The sequence below is a fragment of the Anguilla anguilla genome, chromosome 16 (assembly GCF_013347855.1).
Source record: "Anguilla anguilla isolate fAngAng1 chromosome 16, fAngAng1.pri, whole genome shotgun sequence".
In the NCBI taxonomy this organism is placed as follows: Eukaryota; Metazoa; Chordata; class Actinopteri; order Anguilliformes; family Anguillidae; genus Anguilla; species Anguilla anguilla.
In genome coordinates, this window is record NC_049216.1 from 18108704 (window position 1) to 18135936 (window position 27233).

Sequence of the window (27233 nt, forward strand, 5' to 3'; positions counted from 1 at the left end):
CTCGGACCATTTGAAGCCAGGTCCCTGGTACCCAAATTCACCGGAGCTCACTGCTGATGCTCACCTGCTGTCCTTTCAAAAACACTGTGTCTCAGCACATTGGAAAACATGTAACGTTATTAACTGAGCCAGACTGGTTAACGGTGCAACATTAGTGTTTTATTAGAATAACAAAAGGGCTGCAGCTAATGCATCAGTATACAAAGCTCATTAGCCAGCTGTCAGCCTTTCTCTGTAGCTTTGAGCGTCATAATACATGTTCACTTCTCTGTAGCTTTGAGCGTGTGCGCACTCATAATACATGTTCACTTCTCTGTAGCTGTGAGCGCGTCCACACTCATAATACATGTTCACTTCTCTGTAGCTGTGAGCGTGTCCACACTCATAATACATGTTCACTTCTCTGCAGCTTTGAGCGTGTCCACACTCATAATACATGTTCACTTCTCTGCAGCTGTGAGCGTGTCCACACTCATAATACATGTTCACTTCTCTGTAGCTTTGAGCGTGTCCACACTCATAATACATGTTCACTTCTCTGTAGCTTTGAGCGTGTCCACACTCATAATACATGTTCACGTAACCCAACACACGCACATATGACGCCACTTAAAGGGACAACCGACTGTTACACACAGGTGGTGGGACCGCTCCAAGCATTCCAACACACTGCCCCCCTCTATCCCAGAATGCTTCAGGTAAACAGGACACTCTTTCTCATCTGGGACTGACTGACTTTCCAAAGCTGGCCTACGAGGTGTCCGCTGCAGTTGAATTGAATCTGCTTTCCTCTGAGTATGATTCATAAAGCCATGGTCCTGCCTCTGCCAGACTCTTTCTCCACAAAACTCATCTGTGTTCACAGGATTTGGGGGCCAGGGGGAGGAGGGGGGGGGGGGGGGCGACAGTAAATATTTCACCCAAACTTTTTTCCAGCAGTGAATTCCAGTGAGAAAGCAATTTCTTTGATATTTCCTCCACTCAAGCCACGCATCATCTAACACTGGCCTATTTTGAACGTTTTAAAAGATTCTAAACCCACGGAGCCACAGTTCTGCCCTTTCTGAGTACAAAGGTAGCCGCAATCCTTGAGCCATATCTGATAGCAGGTATTCAAAGCTGTGTGTGTGTGTGTGTGTGTGTGTGTGTATGCCTCTGCGTGTGTGTGTGTGCGTGTGTGTGTGTGTATTTATGCGTGCGTGTGTGTGTGTGTGTGCGTGTGTGTGTGGGTGAGTGAGTGTGTGTGTGTGTGTGTGTGTGTGTATTTATGCGTGCGCGTGTGTGTGTGTGTGGGGGTGTGTGTATTTATGCGTGCGTGTGTGTGTGTGTGTGTGTAGGAATCTTAAGTGTGACCCATTGCTGCAGGCACACAGCTCTCTTTCAGCAGCTGGTCTGCCACATGTGCTGGGCGCCTGTGAAGCTGACACACAGAGCTGGCGGTAAATAGCAGTCGCGCTCACGGACATATTCGCGGATAAATATGTACCCGTCTTTTACAGCAATGTCACAGTGATGACCTAAACTTACGTGTACACGCGTGCACACGTGGTTCCTGTCACAGAGGATCAGAAGAAGATGGGAGCTCATTAGATCAGTCTGCTGTTCATGTGGTCACTCTAATGAGGGGTGCAGCGTGTGGCACAATGAGGTGGCAAACGCTCACGGGCGCACATGCCCGCCTGTTCAAAGTGAAACATATCTCAGTTCTGATGGCCAGACTGTGATTCTGACACATTTCTAAGAGATAGCACAGAGCTCTGAACTTCTATCTCCAAAAGGCGGAGTAGCATTAAATGACAATTAACGCTGCATTCTGTGTGCAGATGTGGTAAGCAGCACCCTGCACAAGGCCTTTTCCCCTCTCGTGAGGACATGTCAGCCTGTACCACTGAGCCTGTCCATCATTCAGAGCTGCAACGTGATTGGAGGGGAGTGCTCCCCGTCCCTCCCCCCTCGCTGCACAGGACCGGCACAATTCCATTGATAACGGCCCCCGCCAGATGTGGCTCCGGACCAGTCCTCCTCCACACAGTGGAAACTCTGAGCCCTTGATTGTGTGCAGATAACTTCTCCCCCCATGACAGGGGGGAAAAGGTGCTTTCAGACGAGAGGATAGTGTTCCCGTGCCGTCAGATCTTCCAGCCCCCGTCCCCCCCCCCCCCGTCCCCATAATGACATAACGCTTGGGACGCGGTGCTCAGAAGCGACTGTGAGCAGGCTTGCGCACCCTCATCTTTTCCTACGCTGTAACCATGACAATAAGACATATACTTGAGACTGATAACTTCTTGAAAGCTTGCCTGGAAACAGTCCCTCTCAGATCTGAGCGCCTCTCCAGGCATTGCCCTTTCCAGACGGATGCTTTCCCTTCCAGCACAGCACAGGAATAATGAAAAACTGATGCTGCTCCCGTTGAACGTCGCAGACTATACCATGGGTCAGAGCGCTCTCTCTCGCTGGCTGTCTCTCAAACACCAGAACTCACTTACACACCCACAGACGCACACACATATCCACATGCCTTCACAGTCTCTGCCACTCGCTCACACTAAGACAAGCGCACTTTCACACATCATGATATTCTAATACGCACACACACTTTTACATGCTACATACACATTCTGAACATACAGAAACTCGCACATTCTTTGATAAATCTTTTTCAACACGTTCAAAAACAAACTGTAATAAACATACAGTCATTCCATTCTTCATATTCCATACTCCATAATCCAAACATAAACACTCAGACTTGACAACGCACAATCACACACCTTTATACAAAAATACAGTCATAAAATTGCTCTCTTTCTCCATCTCTGCCCGTGACCCTCACACACACACACACACACACAGAGCTCCTCTCTTACCGTTGAGCAGACTGAAGGTCCACAGCAGCAGCAGGGTGCAGCAGTACTCCATGTGTGGGTGTATGAGGGGCCAGAGGCAGAGACCCAGTCCCAGCAGCAGTCGCAGTAAAGATCCTGCCTGTATGGACTCCGGAGCTACTCTAAAGGCTCACTATATCGGGGGGAAGTAGGAGGGGACTGTGGTCAGCTGGAAAGGAGGTGCACATGCAGCCAGCAGACAAAACTCCACTCACTCACACTTACTCAGCTGTGCAAGCTCAACAGCGTGCACACACTCACTAACACACACGCATACACATACTCACTAACACACACACACACATGCACACGCACACACATACTCACTAACACACACACACACACACTAACACACACACACACACTCACTAACACACACACACATGCACACGCACACTCACTAACACACACACGCATACTCACTAACACGCACACATACACATACTAACACACACACACATGCACACTCACTAACACACACACACACCCACTCACTAACTCTCACACACACACACACACACACGGACCCACTCACTAACTCACACACATGCACACGCGCATTCACCAACACACACACACAGACCCACTCACTAACTCACACAGACACACACACACACACACTAACACACACACATACACACACTCACTCACTAACACACACACACACATGCACACGCACACTCACTAACACACACACATACACACACTCACTCACTAACACACACACACACACATGCACACGCGCATTCACTAACACACACACACAGACCCACTCACTAACTCACACAGACACACACATACACACACTAACACACACATACACACACTCACTCACTAACACACACACACACACACATGCACACGCACACTCACTAACACACACACATACACACACTCACTCACTAACACACACACACACACATGCACACGCACACTCACTAACACACACACACATGCACACTCACTAACACACACACACACCCACTCACTAACTCACACACACACACTAACACACACACACGGACCCACTCACTAACTCACACACACACACATGCACACTCACTAACACACACACACACACACATGCACACGCGCATTCACTAACACACACACACAGACCCACTCACTAACTCACACAGACACACACACACACTAACACACACACACATGCACACGCACACTCACTAACACACACACATACACACAGTCACTAACACACACACACGCATACTCACTAACACACGCATACACATACTCACTAACTCACACACACACACACTAACACATGCACGCGCACACTCACTAACACACACATACACACATGCACACACACACATGCACACATACTCACTAACACACACACGCATACTCACTAACACACACACACAGACCCACTCACTAACTCACACACACACACACACACACACTAACACACACACACGCACACTCACTAACACACACACGCACCCACTCAATAACTCACACACACATGCACACGCACACTCACTAACACACGCACACACATGCATACACATACTCACTAACACACACACCCCCACTCACTAACTCACACACACACACACACACACTAACACATGCACGCACACACTCACTGACACACGCGCACACTCACTAACACACGCGCACACTTACTAACACACACGCACACTCACTAACACACACACACACTCACTAACACACACACACACTCACTCGCTAACACACACGCACATACATAGTCAATAACGCACACACGCACGCACGCGCACACTCACTAACACACACGCACACTCACTAACACACACACACACTCACTCGCTAACACACACGCACATACATAGTCAATAACGCACACACGCACGCACGCGCACACTCACTAACACACACACACACAAACACTAACACACACACAAACACATACATGAGCCTTGTATGGACACTCACTAATATACACATACACACTCACAGCATTTTCAACTGCTCCTCAACACATCTGAGCTGGGGGGAGTTGAGGAAGACGGACCGCACGGTCTGCGGTCTCTAAAGGCAGTTTTATAGACTGACCGCACTCCCCCCCCGCCTGTAACTCTGTGGCACGTTTACAGCAGGATTTATGTTAACTGCAGTTTCTTTGTTCTCTTTTTCATTACATGACTTACTTCACTGGACTGGATGAAGTCCAGTGGTCCAGGCATAGTTCAGCACAGCGTACTGGAGCGACAGAGTAACGGTAGAGAGGGCGGTATAGTCAGTCTAAAACCCACCATGAGCCCACCGTCGCCCTCTCCTCACAAACCCAAGGTTCACCAACTGAACCTTAAAACCTGCTTTGCAATCACAACTAAGACACTCAAAAAAGTTTCAGACGAACACTGGCCCTGTGAACCTGGAACCTGTGTGCAGTCAGTGTGCTGCGAAGGCCCAAAGGAGGGGACACCACTTTAGAGAAGTGGAAAGCCCTGCATAAGCGTATTACAGATCGCGGATATGCTCACGTTACCGCTATAGAGATATTTTCTGGAAATATTGTTCAATATTTGTACTCGCATTTCACTTTGTGAAAGCAGGAGATCCTCTTACATGGCAATTACATGGATGTGTCAAACATAGAAAAGTGAGGAACACGTACATGCACACAAATGTGCGCACTCACGCTCACGCACACGCACACGCACGCGCACAGCGAGATGACAGAGTAGCCAGAACCAGCATGGGGTTCAGCGCCGCACGCAGACATAAAGATGCCCACCGCACTGTCATGTCAGAGGCAGGTGCGGCAGCTGTCCGTCACGTCTGCACCCGTTAGCGGGCCCGTTCTTCAGATGAAACGCTGCAGGGCCGGAGAAAGGGGGCCGCCGATAGCTCCTTAAACATGTGGGCTGACCCAGGTGCACGCTCCATTTCACATCATCAGGCTCGCTTAAAAACCCATTCTGGCCTCCCACTCCTCATCAAAGGGCCTGCTCCGCCAACACAACACCCCCAACGCGTACCCCACGAAACGCCGGACCCCCGCACGCTCCCCATCAATGGTGACTGTGTTCGCCACACGGCTGGTCTAAATTTCACATGAATCCCGGGGATTGGTCACCCGTCTTCTCCAGAAATCCACTGGAATTCAGTGTGCAAACAAACACTGCAGAAATACAGACCACAAGCAAACCCTTGCATGCTAGAGATGGTAAACTGTTCCATTGTAGATACCCACTGAAATGTAACATACAGAGTCTAAATGCTGGGCAGTTCTTTTATGGAAACCAAAGTACAGAAACACATAAACTTCACTGTACACCTAGCATGAAAACAAATGATGAGTCTTGTTGGTTCAGTCTAATGATGTGATACAAATGCTAAAAAAGAACCCTTTAGTCATTCATTTTCCCAGGGTTGTGGTCACAGACTCATCCACAGACTCACAAATGAATGAACTTGGTGGTATTAAAGTGGTATATTAAAGACAATGATAGTTGACATTAGCTAATAAATCATGCTATTAATAAGATTCAAATTTATACAGCTCAGCAGCGTGTCCAATTTCAAGCTTTTGTTAGACAGTGTTTCAGCCAAAATTTGTAGTTAACATTTGCATTCGTAATTCAAGAGCACCAGTCCTGCACTGTCTCAAAACCTGAAACACATTCTAATCCAGTCAATCTCTTAACTCATTAACTCTAGACTAGAGGTAACCAACCCTGTTCCTGGAGATCTGCCATCCTGCATTCCAACCCTAATTTGGCACACCTAATTTTAACGATTAGCAGCTCAATGCAGGTCTTTATGTTGTAGTCTGTATTTCCGGTCACTTGTCTCCCCAGTACTGTCTCTGTGTCTGTGTTCCCTGAGCTGCTTCACTCCCCTGTACTTGTGTGATTTCACTATTCGGGTGGTTCCGGGTTTTCGTGGTTTCCCCCCTTCTTTCCAGTCTCGCTTTACTTTCTTCCTGCTGATTTCTAGTTTTACTAATTTCTACTAATCCCTACTAACTTATAGATTGTAAAGTACTAACTTCGCTAATATACTAACATGTGAATATTACTAATGGACTAACACACACTAGTTTTGGGTTTTTGATAGTTTAGATCACTATACTAATACATTAACCAGTCTCCCCTTTTCCATGCTGCGCTGTAGCTCCGCCCCTTTTCTTTCTAGCCTGCTCTAACGCTGAGTTCTGCAATTGCCTGCACCTGTCTCTTGCTCTAACTGCACCTCTCTCTCTCTGCACGTGTTTTACCTGCTAAACCCAGGCCGTCTGTTATCATTGTTGTCTATGTGATTCCAGTCCGCGTTTTGTCAGTCCTCTGTCATTTAATTAGTTATCCTAATGTTCTTCACCTGGATGTTGTTTGTTACTCCGCCCTCACTCACGTAACCCCTCCTTGATTGTTACCTTCCCCAGTGTATAAATGTCAGTCTTTTCCACCATGTCCCTGTCAGAACGTTGATCATATTCATTGTGCCGATTATTTGTAAGCCTTTGTTTATTGAGATTCTTGCGACACCCCTTTGCCCGACTTCGAGTTTGCCTGCCCCTTTTGGTTTTGTTTGATCTGGTTCGACCTTCGCTTTTCTTTGACTTCTCTTTTGCCTGCCCCTTTGTACCTTCGCTCTTTCTGATCTCCTGGTTTTTGACTTTTTGCCTGTCTTTTTACTTTTCTTTTGGAAACTCGATTCTGTACCGCACTCTCTCTGATCACCTGGCTACGAACTTCGCACTGATTAAAGACGACGTTTTCTTGGATTTCCCTGGTCTGCGTGTGGGTCCTTACACAGAACATCACAGTACGTTCTGACCAGGATGGATCCAGCGGACCCTGCCCAGGTACAATTTGTACTTGGGCAGCAGGGAGCCATGTTGGGACGCCACCAGTCCCACTTGGAGTCGGTCTCTCACCAGCTGCAGACCCTAACCTCCTGCGTGGCGGAGCTGATATCTGCACTCCGGGCTTCCTCGCCTGGCTTCGCTCCCCAGCAACCTGCGGCTCCCGCTACGCCTGACATCCCACCTGTACGTGCTCGTGAGCCCGACCTTCCTCCTCCGGAGAAGTACGACGGAGAACCTGGTGGCTGCCGCCCATTCCTTACCCAGTGCCGGCTGATCTTCCAGCTACAGCCAGCTACCTTCCCCACTGAGCAGGCCCGAGTTGCCTACATCATCACGCAGCTCACCGGGCGAGCTAGGAAGTGGGGAACGGCTGCCTGGGAGGAGGGGCTTCCCTGCGTGCAGACCTCCACGCTGCTCGCAGAAGAGATGAAACGGGTCTTCGACCGCTCCAAGCACGGCCATGATGCGGCGCAAGAACTCCTGCGCATGCGCCAAGGGGGAATGACGGTGTCGGACTTCGCCATCGACTTTCGTACTCTGGCTACCGCCAGTGGCTGGGAGGAGAAGTCTCAGTACGACACCTTCCTCAATGGCCTGTCTGAGAGCGTGAAGGACGAGCTGCTGACCCGGGACCTGCCCGAGGACCTAAACGATCTCATTGCCCTGGCTATCCGCGTGGATTCACGCATCCGAGAGCGCCAACGGGCTCGCAGTCAAGGGGTCTACAACCGAGCAGTCACTGAGAGGTCCAGAACCACTGCTGCACCTTCTACCAATCTCAAACCTCCTCCAGTCATGATGTCGGACCCGGAGCCGATGCAAGTCAACCGTGCTCGCCTGACCAAGGAGGAGAGGGATAGAAGAATGCACACCAGGTCATGCCTCTACTGTGGGAAACCAGGCCACTATGTCGCAGCCTGCCCGCTAAAAAGACAACGCCCGCTAGTGTGTCGAGAAGCACTAGTGGGTATGGTTCCAACCGAATCCTCCTCCAAACACCGGACTTGCCTGCCTGTCAACATTGAGTGGGATGGACGAACTAAGGGGACCACCGCCCTCATCGACTCCGGGGCCGAGGAGAACTTCCTGGACGCTGGGGCCGCCGAGAGATGGGGGATCCCCTTGGAGAAGATGTCATGCCCCCTAGTGGCCAACTCGCTCAATGGTCAAAGGTTGGCGAATATTACTCACACCAGCGTTCCTCTCAAGGTTCGGCTCTCCGGCAACCATCAAGAGGAGCTTCGGCTCCACATCATTGAATCTCCCCACTCACCCATCATTCTCGGGCATCCCTGGCTTGAGAAGCACAACCCCACCTTGGAGTGGAACTCGCACAAGATTTTGGGCTGGAGCCCATTCTGTTTAGCATCTTGTCTGCGAGAGGCCCATTCTTCTGTTCCTGAGTCACCTCCTCCCGAGAAGCCGACGGACCTGTCGGCGGTTCCTCCCGAGTACCTGGACCTTGAAGAGGTCTTCAGCAAGTCCCGAGCCACCTCTCTGCCTCCTCACCGCCCTTACGACTGCACCATTGACCTGAAGCCCGGCACCACTCCCACCAGAGGTCGATTGTTCTCTCTGTCTCGGCCGGAGACGGAAGCTATGAATAAATACCTCCAGGAGTCCTTGACTGCCGGCATCATCCGTCCTTCATCCTCACCAGCAGGGGCCGGATTCTTCTTTGTGGGGAAGAAGGATGGCTCACTCCGGCCTTGCGTCGACTACCGAGCCCTCAATGACATTACGATCAAGAACCGTTACCCACTCCCCCTCATGGCTTCCGCCTTTGAACTCCTGCAAGGAGCCACCATATTCACCAAGCTGGACCTGCGCAACGCCTATCACCTGGTGCGCATTCGAGAGGGCGATGAATGGAAGACAGCCTTCAACACTCCTACCGGACACTGGGAGTATTTGGTGATGCCCTTCGGGCTCACAAACGCACCAGCTATTTTCCAGACACTGGTGAATGATGTTCTGAGGGACTGGATAAATAAGTTTGTTTTTGTATACCTGGATGACATCCTGATCTTTTCCAAAACTAAGGAGGAACATATCATCCAGGTCCGCAAGGTGCTCCAGAGACTGTTGGAGAACCGCTTATTTGTCAAGGCGGAGAAATGTGAGTTTAGTTGCAACACCACTTCTTTCCTGGGATACATCATCTCTGCCGGCAGCATTCAGATGGACCCCCAGAAGATCCGGGCGGTTGTGGAATGGCCTCAGCCAGACTGTCGTCGGGAACTGCAACGTTTCCTGGGCTTCGCCAACTTTTACCGCCGTTTCATCCGTAATTACACTTCTCTGGCAGCCCCACTCACCGCCCTCACATCCATTAAGACCCGATTCCAGTGGAACGCCCAGGCTGAAACAGCCTTCCGAGCCCTCAAAAACCACTTCACCTCTGCACCCATCCTTGTTCATCCTGACTCTGCGGCTAAGTTCATCGTAGAGGTTGATGCCTCCAACATTGGGGTGGGAGCCGTTCTCTCTCAGCGTTCCTCCAGGGACAATAAGATCCATCCCTGTGCCTACTTCTCTCACCGCCTGACACCCACAGAACAGAACTATGACATTGGGAATCGTGAGCTGTTGGCGGTGAGGATGGCTTTGGGAGAATGGCGCCATTGGCTTGAGGGCTCTCAAACACCTTTCCTGGTGTGGACTGATCATAAGAACCTGGAGTACCTTCACACAGCCAAACGCCTCAACTCTCGCCAGGCCCGATGGGCACTATTCTTCTCCAGATTTGACTTTACCCTTGCTTACCGCCCCGGGTCAAAGAATACCAAGCCTGACGCCCTCTCCCGCCGGTTTGAACCACCCACCAAAGATCCTTCACCTGACACCATCCTCCCGCGGAGCTGTTTCATCAATGCCATTCACTTGGACATCGAGGAGATGGTTCGTAAGGCCCAGGAGGATGAGGCTGGTCCAAGTAATTGCCCAGCGGATCGTCTCTACGTTCCTGCCCAAGTCCGCTCTCAAGTTCTCCTTTGGGGCCACGCTTCGCAACTCTCATGCCACCCGGGGGCCACCAGAACCAGGACATTTATTCAGAGACGTTTTTGGTGGCCCTCCATGAAACAAGAGATCTTGGACTTTGTGGCTGCCTGCTTGGTCTGTGCCCAGAACAAACCCTCTCACCACCCACCCTCAGGTCTGTTACAGCCCCTCCCCATCCCACACCGCCCCTGGTCTCACATAGCATTAGATTTCATCACAGGCTTACCCCCATCCAACACTTTCACCACTATCCTCACCATAGTTGATAGGTTCTCTAAAGCTGTTCACTTCGTTCCCCTCACCAAGCTTCCCTCTGCCAAAGAAACTGCCAACTTACTCATTCATCACGTTATTAGATTACACGGCATCCCCACTAATATAGTTTCCGATAGAGGCCCCCAGTTCACTGCACGTTTCTGGAAAGCTTTCTGCTCACTGTTGGGTTCCTCCATTAGCCTATCCTCAGGATTTCACCCCCAGACCAATGGCCAGACCGAGCGGGCCAATCAAGTGATCGAAACTGTCCTTAGATGCCTCTGCTCCAAGAACCCCACCTCATGGTCTTATCAACTACCCTGGGCAGAGTATGCCATTAACTCACACACCTCCGCTTCCAAACTTTCTCCGTTCGAGTGCTGCCTAGGGTACCAGCCGCCTCTATTCCCTAGTCAGGAGGAGGAGGTGGGGGTCCCCTCAGCTGAAGCCTTCATCCGGCGCTGCAGGAGAACATGGAAGACCGCTCGCCTCAACTTGCTTCGCGCCAGCGCCAGGATGAAGGTGACGGCCGATCGCCGCCGCTCTAAAGCCCCCTCCTACAGAGTTGGACAGCGTGTTTGGCTCACCACCAGAGACATTCCCCTACGTGTTGAGTCCCAGAAGTTAGCTCCTCGTTTTATTGGCCCCTTCCCTATTGTTAAAATCCTCAGCCCCACTGCTGTTATATTAAAGTTACCCTCCACCATGCGCAGAATTCACCCCACTTTTCATGTTTCCCGCTTAAAACCCGTTGTTACCCATCCCCTCTGCCCTGCCCCTGAGCCCCCCCCTCCCCCCCGACTCATTGATGGTGGTGATGCCTACACCGTGAACAAACTGTTGGATGTTCGTCGTCGGGGTCGCGGCCTTCAGTACCTGGTGGACTGGGAAGGCTACGGCCCCGAGGAAAGAAGCTGGATCCCCTCTCGCTTCATTTTGGATAAGCAGATGGTTAAGGACTTTCATGTTAAACACCCTGTGCCACCGGTGAAAACGCCAAGAGGCGTTTCCTAGGGGGGGGGGTACTGTTGTAGTCTGTATTTCCGGTCACTTGTCTCCCCAGTACTGTCTCTGTGTCTGTGTTCCCTGAGCTGCTTCACTCCCCTGTACTTGTGTGATTTCACTATTCGGGTGGTTCCGGGTTTTCGTGGTTTCCCCCCTTCTTTCCAGTCTCGCTTTACTTTCTTCCTGCTGATTTCTAGTTTTACTAATTTCTACTAATCCCTACTAACTTATAGATTGTAAAGTACTAACCTCGCTAATATACTAACATGTGAATATTACTAATGGACTAACACACACTAGTTTTGGGTTTTTGATAGTTTAGATCACTATACTAATACATTAACCAGTCTCCCCTTTTCCATGCTGCGCTGTAGCTCCGCCCCTTTTCTTTCTAGCCTGCTCTAACGCTGAGTTCTGCAATTGCCTGCACCTGTCTCTTGCTCTAACTGCACCTCTCTCTCTCTGCACGTGTTTTACCTGCTAAACCCAGGCCGTCTGTTATCATTGTTGTCTATGTGATTCCAGTCCGCGTTTTGTCAGTCCTCTGTCATTTAATTAGTTATCCTAATGTTCTTCACCTGGATGTTGTTTGTTACTCCGCCCTCACTCACGTAACCCCTCCTTGATTGTTACCTTCCCCAGTGTATAAATGTCAGTCTTTTCCACCATGTCCCTGTCAGAACGTTGATCATATTCATTGTGCCGATTATTTGTAAGCCTTTGTTTATTGAGATTCTTGCGACACCCCTTTGCCCGACTTCGAGTTTGCCTGCCCCTTTTGGTTTTGTTTGATCTGGTTCGACCTTCGCTTTTCTTTGACTTCTCTTTTGCCTGCCCCTTTGTACCTTCGCTCTTTCTGATCTCCTGGTTTTTGACTTTTTGCCTGTCTTTTTACTTTTCTTTTGGAAACTCGATTCTGTACCGCACTCTCTCTGATCACCTGGCTACGAACTTCGCACTGATTAAAGACGACGTTTTCTTGGATTTCCCTGGTCTGCGTGTGGGTCCTTACACAGAACATCACACTTTAGCTGTTGAAGGAAATATGTTTTGTTAAGGTTGGAGTGAAAACCTACAGGACAGTAGATCTCCCGGTACAGGGTTGGTTAAAAGGCTTGATAAATCCAATCGCACAACATAAAAATGTTCAGGTAGCTCAGTGACAAAAGTTCAATTAATTCAGTTGTGTTATAAGGGCATATAGCTTTATATAGTAATTGTAAAGTGTGTGTGTTTTTTTTGTTCCTGAATACTATAGGAGGTAGCTGTATTAAAATGAAATGTCCAGTGGGACACTTAAACCTATATTAAAACCTTTTAGTATACAAAAAATATTTACATGATCTGTCTGTCTGTCTGTCTGTCTGTCGCAGGTCTCAGTAATTTTACCTGAGTATGTTACTTTTAAGAATTCAGTAGTGTTTGAGTCATTTTCTTCCTTGTATGGAACAGAAGTGGTAGTACACATTTGGTGAAATTACATCTGGGTGACATTCCATTGCACATGCACACTCTCCTCTCTGAATTGTGTAACCCAACTGATGACCAAACCAGGTGAATGACCGAATATGTTTCAGAAGCTTGTTTCTCGACACAGAGTGTAATTAAACCACAAATCGGAAATTGGGTTGATTAAGTCTGTGTGTAGGATCAGTAGTGAAGTTTCTCAGAACAAAAATATTTTATGCTATTAAGTATGGTGGGGGGGGGGGGGGGGTTAGGTAACTATTTCCACCCTGGCCATAGTGGCTTATTTTAATATAAATCACTGTTTGGGGTCCTAGATCATAGCTAAAGTGCTTGGTCTGTGAGAGGACAACATTGTGAGACAAGTGATAAATCAGAAAGAAACCCGTAATTAAAAGAAGGCAGTTTTCAGCGGACGGGGCCGAGGACCAAGGCAGCGCAGCACAGGAGTCGGGTTGCCTCCGTCAGTATTTCCACACAGGAGGGCTGCTCCCAAGATGCCGCTCCGCTGACCAAATTTAGAGATCTTTTTCCTCACTGAACAATTCAGCAGGCGGAAAACGAGGGAAAGGCTCCCGGGTGTCAGAAGTTTGCTTTAGGAAATGTGACTCTTTTCCCCACAGGAGCGTAGGAGGTAAAGGAGCCCGGTGGAGGAGGTGCGCTGTGAAATCAATACTCCCCTGGACAGGAGCAGCTCCTGCTGCAGGGCCTCCCGACACCAAGGGGCAACTGAAAACAATTACCCTCATCATTCCTAAATTAGCTCTGGAATGATGTATGTTAGGCTGTGCTGAGACAGGAAGAAGCTCCAAAGGGTGAGAAGTCCAGTCTCCTGTACTCTTTAATATTAGCTATTTAAGGGAAATAGCTGCATTAACCCTAAACAATCAAGGGTTTGGTTTCCACATGCTGAAAATTTTACTGTTTGTTTGTTTGATCGCTAATGATGATCAAGAGCACGAACCGCTCCAACTGATCACTATCACTGATCAAAGCCACGGTTACAGTCACTGATCACTGCCATTTATCACAAACACTGATAACAGTCACTGATCGTTGCCACTGATCTCAACTGCTGATCATTGCCATTGTGACAGGCATCTGAGACTAATGGCTGATCTGAAACATTGATCACTGCTTCCATTGGTCCGATAGCCCATGACTGTGATTTAACCAGTTTAGAACGTGGTCGGTTCATCCTGCAGTATTCAGGACATCGAGAGAACTGAAGACTGCTGAAAAACCACAGGGACAAGCTTGAAGTACTCTGAGCCAGGCAAACGCAGAACCACACATACATATCACAGCACCACACAAAAAATAAACCAAAAACCCACTGGGTATAAAAAGGGGCAAACGTTGATTTTAAATGGGATGTATTCACAAGGAGTAAGGAAGACAGAGCAACCGAAAAGCTGTACCTCATAAAGACTCCCTTTCGGCAAGATTCTCGTCATACAACATGAAGTCAACATCCACCAAATGATGCCTTTTTTCCTGCCTCCCACAAATTACTGCCGAGAAAGTTAAGAATGGAATGTGAAGTGACGTAACGCGAAAGATTTACAGAGAGAAATATAAATGAATCCCTTCGAGGAAACCCTGGGATTGGACCACCATCCACTCTAGATAAACACACAGAGAGGAATTTCAAAAACACACACACCTTTGGGCTCAGGCTCCTCATTCCCCACCCAGAAATGGAAATCTTTTCATGACTTTGACTTCTATCTTTGAATCTTTTCAATTGTTTAGGAGCTCATGAAGAGGTGAGGAGTAGATAGTGACCTCAAGGCGGCAATGAATTCCTGCTTTTTATTATGATGACCCCTTGTCTGTCTACCAGAGTAGAAAAGAGCAGAAAAAATAGAACAGCTCCATAACTTATTGGGCACCTTAAAGTGGAGTAGCTGTTCCCAGCACATCCAGAACAAAGACCCAATAGAGTCCAATAATGCATTTACTACACTGGGTTGGAAATTTGCCTTCGGCTTCACTTTAAGTAGGGCTATATGTAATAAAAAAGAATCTCATAAAGTATCCATACAAACCACCAACTGACAAGTCAAACACAGTTTCACAGTGAATGAACTGGAGAAATCAAGAGAAAAAAAAACAAATTAGGTATTTCCAAAAGGGGTCTATGGAAGATTTAATGTGCAAAAAAACTCAGCTGATTAATATTTGGAATGACCAAGCAAAAAATGTAAATCATAAATGCAAATCCTGTAATGCAAACAAGAGTAAGCCCCCAGATTACATTTTCCTATTCAACAAACACAGGACCTTTTTAATCACAAAATGTATAGTACAGTATAGATCATTTGCAGGAGATAGACAGCAGGCTTGTACATGTGTAATTACGGGCTGTGGAGACTGTACTGTAGATGCGGTTTGAAACCGAATCCCAGGATCCTTCAAAGGGAGGGCGAAGGATTAAAGTGGGTCAACAGGGTTCACTCTGAAATGTGGGGTTTGTGTTACCTTTGAGACTATCATTGGACAGACACTGAAAAGCATAACGTGGACGTGATTGCTGATTTTTAATGGCCCCTAAAAGAGGTCAGCGGTAATAAAACACAAAATTAACTCCTGGCAGTGAGATCTGCTGGTGAGCTACAAGGTTTCCCAAGGAAATCTAGATTTTAGGGGACTAAACCGAGGTGCAATAAACATAACCCAGCTGTAGTCCAGAACATTTGCTCACTTTGATTCAGTGTGCAACTACTGCAGTCTAGAACCCATCTTTCACTGGCAGTAAAAGTGTGGTGCAGTCCAAAACTTTTGTAATTTTTTGCTGTGAAGACTCAAGGAATCCGGGTGGGCCTAGAAAATATACTGTATAAGGGTTTGACACCTTTTAGCACCAGTCTCTTACTCTTTCACAAAGTTCCATGGGATCTCTAATAAGCACGTAGAGTCAGAGACTTGATGTAGTATTTCACTTGAAAGACCGCTCCTCCCATAGCACAGTACCCCCATCACTGCTTGGAGACATTGGATTTCACTGGGTTCAGAGAGAATACTGCCCCCTAAAGGCCTACCAGCACCATTTCCAGCAGCAAGCTTGTTTGCACAGGAGGTCTCCAAGTAGAAGCCAATTACGGATTGGAATTCCAGCTACACTAAGTGTCAGCTGTCCAGCATGAGGCCAGCTGGTAGGGGTGATGGCAAAGAAACGGGTATGTAAATGACACCCTCTATCTCTGCATTTGGCACACTAAAATTAATCAATTTGGGCTCAGCCTGGTATCATTTAATGCCCATCACAGAAATGTACATAAACCCATAGTCACCATAGCCAGGCACAAGGCTTACTGCGTACTGTTATGTAGGCAAAGACTTGAACAATGAATGACAGTTTTTCGTAATTGCATCCAGCCTTTATCTGCTTTCTACCATTACCGCATTAACTAAAAAAAGCATGATTATCATAAAATATTATTAATAGCAATAATATTTTCAAAACATTGCACAAACCGTGATAATGCCACACAGTGGACCTCAGCCCAAACCACACTGGGGAGTAAATTAAAATGGTTAATTAAAATTATTTTAACTGCTTGTTTTGCTGACTGGAAATATGGGAATTATGGCCGTAACCAGTTAAGAATGAGGTTATAACAATTCAATAAAGAAGTAGCTTGTCATCGCTGACCTTCCTCAATGAAAGTTTTATCATTTAATTGTGGCATTACATGCACATACACCATGTAAGGGAAATATGAAACTGAAAAATACAACAAGAATAATGTCACTGTTCTATGTTCTGCTGGTCCCAACTTCTGCTCTTAATTATTTAATTAGCTCATTCATAGCTTCATCTGACATTTGTATAAGCACCAGCTTGAGCCGCAGACTGCAAGTTTATCCTAAAGATTTCACTCCGCTCAAATACAGCTGTGAACAAGTGTAGTTTATAGAGCTGTCAGAGAACTAAAACTAAGATAATTGGTTGGAATAAAACCAACATGCAGGCTGGTCCTCCAGGACTGGAGCTGTGCATCCATGAACTAAAGTTTTAAGAAGGAAAAACAGAACTGACTCTTTTTGTCATTTCAGTGTGTAATTAAGCTAAAGGAAAAAGGTTGATGTGAAATCTGTTCTGTACAGTTCTCAGTGTACACTACACCAGAAACTGCAATAAACTGCCTGAAACTCAACCCACAAAGGATCATCCACATACCAACAGACACATGGTCAAACGTTCAAAAGCAACATAGCTGCGGAAATATTCAGAAACATGGATTTATGAGGTGCTAGAAAGACCTTTGACTCTCCACATAATGTAACTCACTGCCATTAAATTGGGCCGAATACTAAGCAAGTTGTATATACAAACGAAAACTTTTATTTTCCCTCAATCTACAAATCACATCGAAGAGGACAAACTCTCAGCAGAATTGCTCATTAAAACAGACAAAGAAAAAACAGCGGATGATTCCGTGCTCTCCTGAGGCCTGAAGACAGCCTCTGCTCCATAATGGAGGAGACGTCCATTTTGCAGCTTTGTGAGTTTACCACATTGAGCTCCACTAAAAAGGATGTTTTCTGACAAACAACAATATTGAATGTAAATCACATTTAGTGGGGCCACTGCTCTTAATGATTGCATTGTCTTTCGTTGAAATGGCAACCTCAAAATATAATGACGTGTCTTCTGGATGACTACCCTCATATCTACCAAGGGCTATCTGTAGACATCTAAGAGGACAGAGGGGATATAATTCATTATAAAACCTAATGTATACATGCAAACCATAATTGGTTTAACTTTGGCATTACTTATAAAAGAAAAAAACTTAGAAGTTTGGAGGTCAAATCCTTTCCTATAGTTTGTTGTTTAGCCTGTTTACTGTTGGCTCAGCTGGTTATCATGTTTGCATACTATCTTAGAACCTTAAAATGCAAAAATGTAAACACGGCAACTGAGAAAATTTCCAAAAATGTTTCTCATGGCCAAAGTAGTTTAAGCAACAACTACAGTTGACCACTAGAGTTATATTTTTCCCCTGAGAACAAGAGGGTCATCTTATAAACTGGAATAAAATGATCTGGTTGGAATGACCTGATCAACATGCACTGGAGAGAAATACAATTATTAGTGGGTCAAGTAACAAGGTGTGTGCTTGGGTGGCCTTAGGGTTGATTTTAGTATGGGTGGAATGATGTCATGTTGGTCTGCAGGAATGCTGTGGCTGCATGTCAGTGTCTCTGCTTCACTCCCGGCAGTGTTCAATAGCTGGACTCCGCCTCTCCCTTCCCAGCATCCCCCAGTGCTCAGGGACTCTGTCATGCATGCCCAGGTAGAGCGCAGCAGCACTGCAATACACTGTTTACACATCTTTAATCTGCTCTGCTTGCAGTTTTGTAAGTTGGTTTAAGCTTTTAAAATGGGTGTTTAGGGTAGGAAGTCTCAAACACCAGTGGTGTGAACTCTATAGAGACTGCTCAGAACTGGGGCCCAGTCATAACAGGACAGAAATTGAGGCATTTATTTTGCCATGTGGGAGAGACTTGTCTTTGAGATTAGTGGAGAATAAATGTACAATTTCATTGCAAAAATGTCAGCTAACCTCCTGTGGTGCTGACAGATATGGCCATAAAACTGAACAATTAGGCCAGCATTTCAAACCCAGAAGTAAACAGTCATATCCTGACATTTAACTCAAGTGTTGAAAAAGTGTTAAGCCCTTGTGGACAGGCTCATGCGCAAATCACTGTCAGTCGGTCCTCCAGCCTGACGAGGGCCCTCATCCATCAGCACCCTCGCAGAGAGCCAGACCCAATGCGGCGAAGCCTGCAAAAATCATTACCCAGAATGCAGTGTAGCAGCTTCAAGCATGGCACAAAATTTTATGAGAAAGTGAAGAAAAACTTTCCAGTTTTATGCATGCTGTGCAAGTACCTTGCATGCTCAAAGCACATCAGACCTGCTGATGTCTGCTGAGGGAGGCAGCACAACAGTAATGCCTGTCCTTGTAACTAGTAATGCTCAATAATATTGGGGTAGTATTGGTATTAGCTGATAGTAGCTTAAAATCAGCATTGGCCAATAAGCCAAAATCATGGCTGATATGTTGATGCAACATATGTGAGGCAGAGTTTGAATTTGTGCTATAATGTAAAATATGGCAGTTTTGGCATTGGCATCAATTATAACATGTAAATACTCACGTTAAACAAATAATGTGTAAATGATCATGTTAAACAAATAATATGTTCACTAGATAACTGAGCACATTGTGACAAACTAATCTAGATTGTTAATTGGCTGACTAACAACAGCTTATTTGCTGTAATTATTTAACAGCTCACACACAGCTGAACTAAGCTTGCTAGTTAGCAAGCAATCTCAGTCTTGAATAGTGTAATGTTACCTATGGTGTGTGTAATGTTAGATACCAACTAGCTAGCTAGCTGGGGTTTAAATGCTGCAAGTTGACTTGTCAGTTACCATATTTTTGCCGGTAATGTATTTATGCACCAGATAGCTTACTGATCAGATATGAGATGGTTAAACAGGGCACTGGGTCTATGGTTCTGGAGGCCTTAGTGGGATCTGGGGCAGGCCATGTCCTGACCTGAATGAATGTGGGAGATGGTAAGGGGGAGAGATGTCAATCGAACATGAGCTAGCTGGAGTATCTATACTTGCAGTGACAGATAGTGGGGTAACGGAGCAGTGAGGTCCTCCCTTCCACACCCCAGATCCACTGAGCAAGCCGGTGCCAGGGAAAACCTCACAGTTATCCAAACAACAGCGGGGGGCCTTAAATATGGATCTGAAATGTGGGGAAATGAATTCAGTCTGAGCTATGAGTCATAGTGGCTTTTCCAGATATCTGGTATGAGTGAGTGAGTCTGGAGCAATGCAGAGTGATAAAGCAAGCAACTCAGCACAGACCAGTGACAGAGCACAAGCCACTCAACCAACTCACTCAGCTCACAAGCTTGTACAGGCCGAGTTCTCATAAGAACATTGAGATGTTGGGCAATATCATAACCCTTACTGTTACTATAGAAGATGTAAATCTTATTGCGCATGCAAATGTGAATATCAATTTGGGAATATTAAAATGAGAATAAATATTTTTACAATAATTACTTAATTACAACAGAAACGTGAATAACTTGCTTGCACAGATATTGTGGCAATATGCTGTGTTTGTTTGTCTTTATAAATGATAAGTTATATATAGTATTTTTTGTAAATTATGTAAAGTGGTGCATACCAGTGTGTACGCTTAATCAAGAATACAGCCAATTAATTACATGTTCTATAGTTTAACCTTGTTCCATAGTGTTTTTTTTAATGTATTTTCAGAAATGTGATGACTACTCAGCTTAAAATATTGTTTTTGTTCACTACGAATAGCTATTGGCCATATACTGTATGATGTATATCATATACAGGACTACACACTTGATTTTTCCCACTTTTCTTTGCAATTGTTATCTAGAAAGTGTCATTAAAGATTTTAAAAGGGCATATTAACAAAACAAAAATACAATGAAGTGACTGATTAATACATTTGAATGATTAACTTGTAAATAATGTTGTATTGTAATAGGTATGTATGAAATGTTGCTAACTGTGTTTTTGGTACATTTATCACAGTGACAGACATGCAATACACAACACCTGACACATGACCATATGGCATGAGGGCAGACGGTACAGACCGTCTCATGTGGACGATGTACTCATCATCTATGTTCTTCAAACATTTTCTTGGGACTCAGTCCAGTCATAGCAAATATACCCACCGCACAGTGAGAGGACATTTTGTACAGCAACTGTTACGGTGACTGAAAACGACATGTGTGGAATTGATTAAGGAAAATCAGTGCGTTACGTTGACTCTATTGCCCTCTTGAAGCTCTTACTCTATAGGCGTCCAGGTGAAAACCCAGCTACATTTGGTTGAAAACTGAAAGTTTAGGATGGAGCCAGGCTCGAGAATAACTCATAAATGCTTAAGTGGACTCACGGCTGTGACGTATGGACACTGTTAGGGTCATGCTCCACTGGCATGCTTACTCGTGCTCTGCGGATGCAGGGATTTTAATTGTGAAAGACAGCGCTCTCTGCAGGAAAGTGCTTTAACCTCAGGTGAAGATGGCCACTCTACAATTAAGGAACAAATCACATGATCACTGATCTTGCCTTCTGTGGATGTAAGCACATCCAAACCATTCCAGGAAAAGTTATCCCCTCCCCATTACGGGACGGCCGGAATTCGTCCCTTCGGGAGCGTTTTTGTTTCCGATATTTGTTCACTACCTTTATCCAAGGCACAAACCAAAGTCTCCCATTGCTTCTGTAAACCAACCACTGACCGCTGAAGGTCATGGTACCGCACTGCCTTATTCGGTCATGTTGCAGTATTGAGTAAAGTCTAGCTGTCTTACATCATGTCCGGCCACAGCAGCACTAGAAAACGCATTCGGAAACGCAGTGACGGACGCGTTGTGCTGCAGGTCATTTAAGATCACATGCTGCTTACTGCAAGAGGGGAGCGCCTCAACTCTGACACAATTCTCAGAGCAGCCAACTAAGCATGTTTCCTTTCCACCTTAGGAACAAAAGGGCTACTGAACGCTGAACGGATCCACTGTACACTGCTTTAACCCCAACGCATGGAATATTCTACATACACAGTTTTTGATGAAGATTAGCAGCAGTGGTAGTAGTAGTAGATGTAGCAGTAGTACAGTTGTAGTTGAGGCAGTAGAAACCAGCAGTAGTAGTTTTAGAAGTTGTAATAATATTTCTTGGTTTTGGGGATTCTCTTGTTTCCGTCCATGATATTTCAGTTATATATGGAAAAAAAATCTAAGAGGGGGAAAAAACAAACATTTCACATATGACATTCCCCTCAGATTTCTATGGAAAATATATATGTGTATGATTTTTTTTTCATGTCAACCATGTTTCCAGAAAGTTAAGCTTCTTTGTAATGAATTAATGTCCACTGGCCACTGAGACTGAGAGCCTCTCTGGGGGTTTTGAATACGCTCCATATGGCAGCTCCTCTAGGAGAACGCACAGAATCTCAGTGGCGGGGCGCAGGGCTGTGGCGGTTCGCCCCAGACCGCTACCTTTCGGGGCTGCGCTTCAGGGTTCTGCGTTTATTTTCATACCAGTGCCGGCTCTCATACCAGAGTCTGCTCCGGCTAATTATGGAAAATCTTAAATTTTAGGAAACAGAATGAAAAATCGAGGCCGTCAGCTCTGCGGTTTGTTGTATGAAATTTATGATCAAATAACAGACATGTGTCATACTTCGGTTTAGTTATAATGCTGGTGATAAAACACAAATGCTGGACAAATCTGAGCTTTATTTCTTTACTAATTAATTTAGTACTTTACTAATTATTTAACATTAATGTTATTTTTTTTTTAAACTCAAAGACACTGTAAAGCCAAAATTGTACCTTCATTGTAATCCATGTGCTTTTCAGAACAAGGCGTGGCAGTGTGAGATTTGTCCTCAGTGTATGAGTTATATTCCATTCCATTTTATTTGGGAGACACTTTTATCCAAAGGGACATATAATGAGTGCATACCAAAGGCCATTGGAACAACTACAGAACACAGGTCCGATAAGGTACAATTCTCATTAAGTATTAATTATCCATAGCCATGAACATCAAGCCTAGTTTACACGGCAAGCATAGACCAAGTTAGTGAAGAGCAAGCATTCAGTGAATGGGAAGTCAAACTAGAAATTAGAAACTTCAAGAGATACGATAAAGAGCTACAACATCAAAATGATGGTACACGTGGAACAGAAAATTGTTAGCTGCAAGAAAGATGCAAGAAAGAAAGTATACGACAGTGATCAGTGATTCAAGAGTTTCCTGCCAATGTAAGACTTGAGCTATTTTACTGCAAGCCACACAGCTGATGAATTTACATTTCTGTTAACACCACCACATCGCACCATGATGTGAGATCTTTACGCTATCTAGAAGAGTTCAGACTTTTACACCACACTGTGGGGGGAATGTCACGCTACTAGTAATGAATAAGATAGTATCAAGAAGAAAATAAATTTCCTTATATAGATCCACTTGCCAAAACCACCCTGGGAAATTATGCGTATAGACCCAGCTACTGACGCTCTGCTTCCTGTAGTGTTTGCATTTTGTGTTGCTGCCCTCCTTTCCTCACACATCAGGGAAAAAAAGCAGGGTCCAGTCCTAATAAAGCACTGTGTTCCCAAACCTTGGCCAGCACACTTGAACTTAAGCTCACCTGAATGTAGCCCTGGGAATTACCTTATTTATTAATCCTACAGTTTTTATGGACAGAGATTGGTAGTTAGGAAAACTTATTGTATCCCCTAAAAATGTCTATGTTACTGTAGCCTTCAAACCTTTAAAAATAGAACGGCATAGACACATTTGAATTTGGCTTGCAAGCCAGTAATTTATATGACTTTAAATTTCACACACGCATAACAGTATGCACACATTAATTAAACATGAAGTATCTCACATCCTCAAACAGAAAAGTTGAAAACTTTAGTTTGATGCTGGATAGAGGGACATCTAGAGCAGGGCTGTGCAGAGACCTTTTGAGGGGCAGGAGCTGAAAAGTGAGGAAATGGCACACCAGACTAGTGAACCTGTTTTACACCCAGTTATTGAAAATGAATAACAGCAACCCTAATAATACTTTAATACTTTAACTTTAAATTATTAATAATAATAATAATAATAATAATAATAATAATAATAATAATAATACATTTTAAAAATCAAAACAAGGGGCACATTGGGCAAAAGAGGTGGGTACTCGAGCACCCCCCCCCCCCGCTGCACATGCCAGATCTAGAGGTATCTTGGAGGCAGAGAAAGGGATCTTTTTATGGAAAGAACGCTCTTTCAGAAGCCAGTCATGAAAGTTATACAAGAGAGACAATGTTACGGACTGCTGAGCCTGTTTACTATAAAACAGTAGTTTCCTGCACCTCACGTCTGAGATACCACAAATACGGGAAATATGCAGGGAATAGCCTAAAAATAACCCAAATGACTGTCACAGAGGACGAAATAAGGAATGATACTCTTCCTGTTCTAGAAGGGAAAAAATGTACTTGGAAAGAACTCATAAGCACCTTTACAAAAAAAACAGTGGCTCGAAATATTTTTGTCTTCCAGCACTGGCTGGCCCCCGTGTCTGGCTGAGCCAAACAGCTGGTGGGCCTGGAGCGGGCTTATTTAGCTGGAAATACCGACTCAGACACTGACAGTAAACTTCCAGATCGCTCCTGCTGCGCTTCGATTTAGGAGTGAGAACTGTGCCAGGGGTCGTCTCTGGAGCTACCATCCCCCCGCCAATCAACCAGTGGGTAAACACTCCCTCTGAGGGTGCTGAGAGACAACTCTCCCACCGTCAGTGCTGATTGGTCTAAATGAGTCTGGCCTTTGCATCAGAGAATCCAATGATAAAGACAGGAATTGGTCCAGGCGTTGCATAAAGCAACAATTCTAAAGCGAAGGTCCTTGAAACTCAGATGGTTCTCATGAAAAGATTTTTTATACAATATCTTACTTATTACATATTTCTACAGCCAGATTAAATAACATTTGTCTTGTTTACACATCCTTGGTAATATTGTGTTTAGTTAGTAAATATTCATGTTCTAGTAAGTAACATGATTTTGATATGCATTGCAGCATGTAGTGGGTGATGGTAAAGGTTAATAATTTTTCATCAGATTTAGTTGGAGTCTGAAGTGGTAACCCACACAGGGAGAACCTTGAGAATCTTATGAAACTGACAACAGGGATCCTAATTCTCACACCACTAATGCATCAGAATTTTACTCTAGTAAAGCGACAGTGGCAACCAGGATAGCACTTCCCTGCTATAGGCGTGTGTGTGTGTGTGTGTCTGCCCCTGCTTACCAAAGTGGGTCTCATAACCGGACCAATACTGTCTGTGCCCCAGAGAAAGTCATTTATCCTGAATTAAGATTAAACATTCTGAAAGCTGGCTGGGAAAAGGCGTCATCCAAGCAAATAAATAACAATAATATAAAAACATTGAAATTGCATTCATACCAGTGCTCTCATAACTGGCTCTGAAACTGGGCTGGGGAACTCAAGCACGTAAACGACCGTCCATGCGAGGTAAAGACACGGTACAGAGCGATGAATGATCCCAGACTGCTCAACACGGCGCACAGCCTTGCATTGCACTTCGATCTGGGCCGGCCTGGCCTGCGGAGACGCACAAACGTACCGCTGCAGCTGCTTTTCATAAGAACATCCCAGGAGAGTTGGATCACTGTTGGTCACTCTAGGGCCACGTGTACAGCACACGTACGCATGCTGAACCTCAGAGGCTGTGTGACTGGATCACCGGCCTGACACACTTCCCCTGCTCTGGGCCACTCAGGGGTTCTGGTCCAAACTCAGGGTTGCGAAGGTGAAGGTGAACTTTGGGCACGTTTGTGTATTTGTGCATGCGTGCGTTTGTGTGTGTGTGTGTGTGTGTGTGTGTGTGTCGGTGTCTGTGTCTTTGTGCTTTAATAAAGCTTTAATTACTTCTTGGTAGACAGAGGTCAGGTGTGACTGACAGGTTTAACCAATGGCAGCTGCCCATTACAGGGCTGTATAGAGAATGTGCTATGGACAGAAGATAAGCAAAGGCCCGGGGGACTTTATGGAGCTTGTGAGTGCACCAGGAGAGTCAGGACAAGGTTGTTATAGCATTCTGTGGTTTTGCGTGGAATTCCAGGACTTGTGAGCGTCTGAACCTGAGACAGAGATATGAGACGTGTAATCACCAGGAGATTGAGCCCTAATGGAGGCAAGCGCAGAGAGCTTATCACAGTCCCTGTCTGCTTCTCCACAGTCATGTGGAAACAGGGACTGTGCTAAGCACCAGGAGACTGAGCCCTAATGGAGGTAAGAACAGAGAGCTTAGCACAGTCCCTGTTTCCACATGACTGTGGAGAAGCAGACAGGCCACACACAATCAGAGACAGTACACACTGTTCTGTCAAGAGTCAAATCAGGCAAAGCAGAATGGAGTAACTCTGTCTGAGAAAGGGCTTTGAAATCCACCCCCCTTCCTCCCCCTCCCCACACACACACGCACCCGTACCCTTACTCATGCATGCACTTTGTCTCCTCCAGTCTCACTCACACACATGCAGAGACACAGGCACACACACACACAACCAATTTTGAGCCATTCTTAATAAAACATTCAGATCATATTTTAACTCGTTTGCTTCAAGTGCAAAGCTTGACAAATCTATATGTAGGGACTAGTCCTCAAGTATATCACTTCTGTTAATAACGAACTTCTGAAATATCACTGAATTCAAAACTAGTAGGCATCCCATTTAGTGAAAATTGCTCTGGTTTTCCATTTATGTTACTATTTGTGCTGAATACAAGGAACTAAGCTAAAAAGATTCACTTTTTTCTTTTGTCTCCTCTTTTGGACTTTTGCTTAACAAGGGATGCTTCTTAAGTACTACCACATGGGCCTTTGCACTGTGGTTTATAAAAATGACTGTGCTGCTTTCCAGATAGTTTGTGTTATGTGTGCATGTGCGTAACAGGAAGAGTGTGAGTATAAGTCTGCGTGTGTGTGTGTGTGTGTGTGTGTGTGTGAGCGAATGTTCATACGGAGGGTCTCTGAAACAGAGCCACAGACCACAGCTTAAAATCACACACATTATTCCACCACTTCAGCGCCACCTAAACACCACCCACTCCTCATGAGCCTTGGGTTGCCAGATCTTTTAAAAGCTCTAAT

The 27233-nt window shown here is 45.6% G+C and overlaps 1 protein-coding gene across 2 annotated transcripts in view; it reads right to left on the bottom strand.

The window, feature by feature from the left end:
* itga11b (integrin, alpha 11b) overlaps positions 1-27233 on the bottom strand; it is a 125364-nt gene that overhangs the window by 45999 nt on the left and 52132 nt on the right. The window contains exon 1 of one of the 2 annotated variants that reach the window (XM_035396479.1): positions 2871-3035. The exons of the other annotated variant lie outside the window; for it this stretch is intronic. Within the exon in view, the coding sequence (XP_035252370.1) occupies positions 2871-2922 (52 nt within the window). The 5' untranslated portion in view covers positions 2923-3035. Of the gene's footprint in view, positions 1-2870; positions 3036-27233 lie in introns of those variants that run through there. 2 annotated transcript variants of the gene reach the window in all.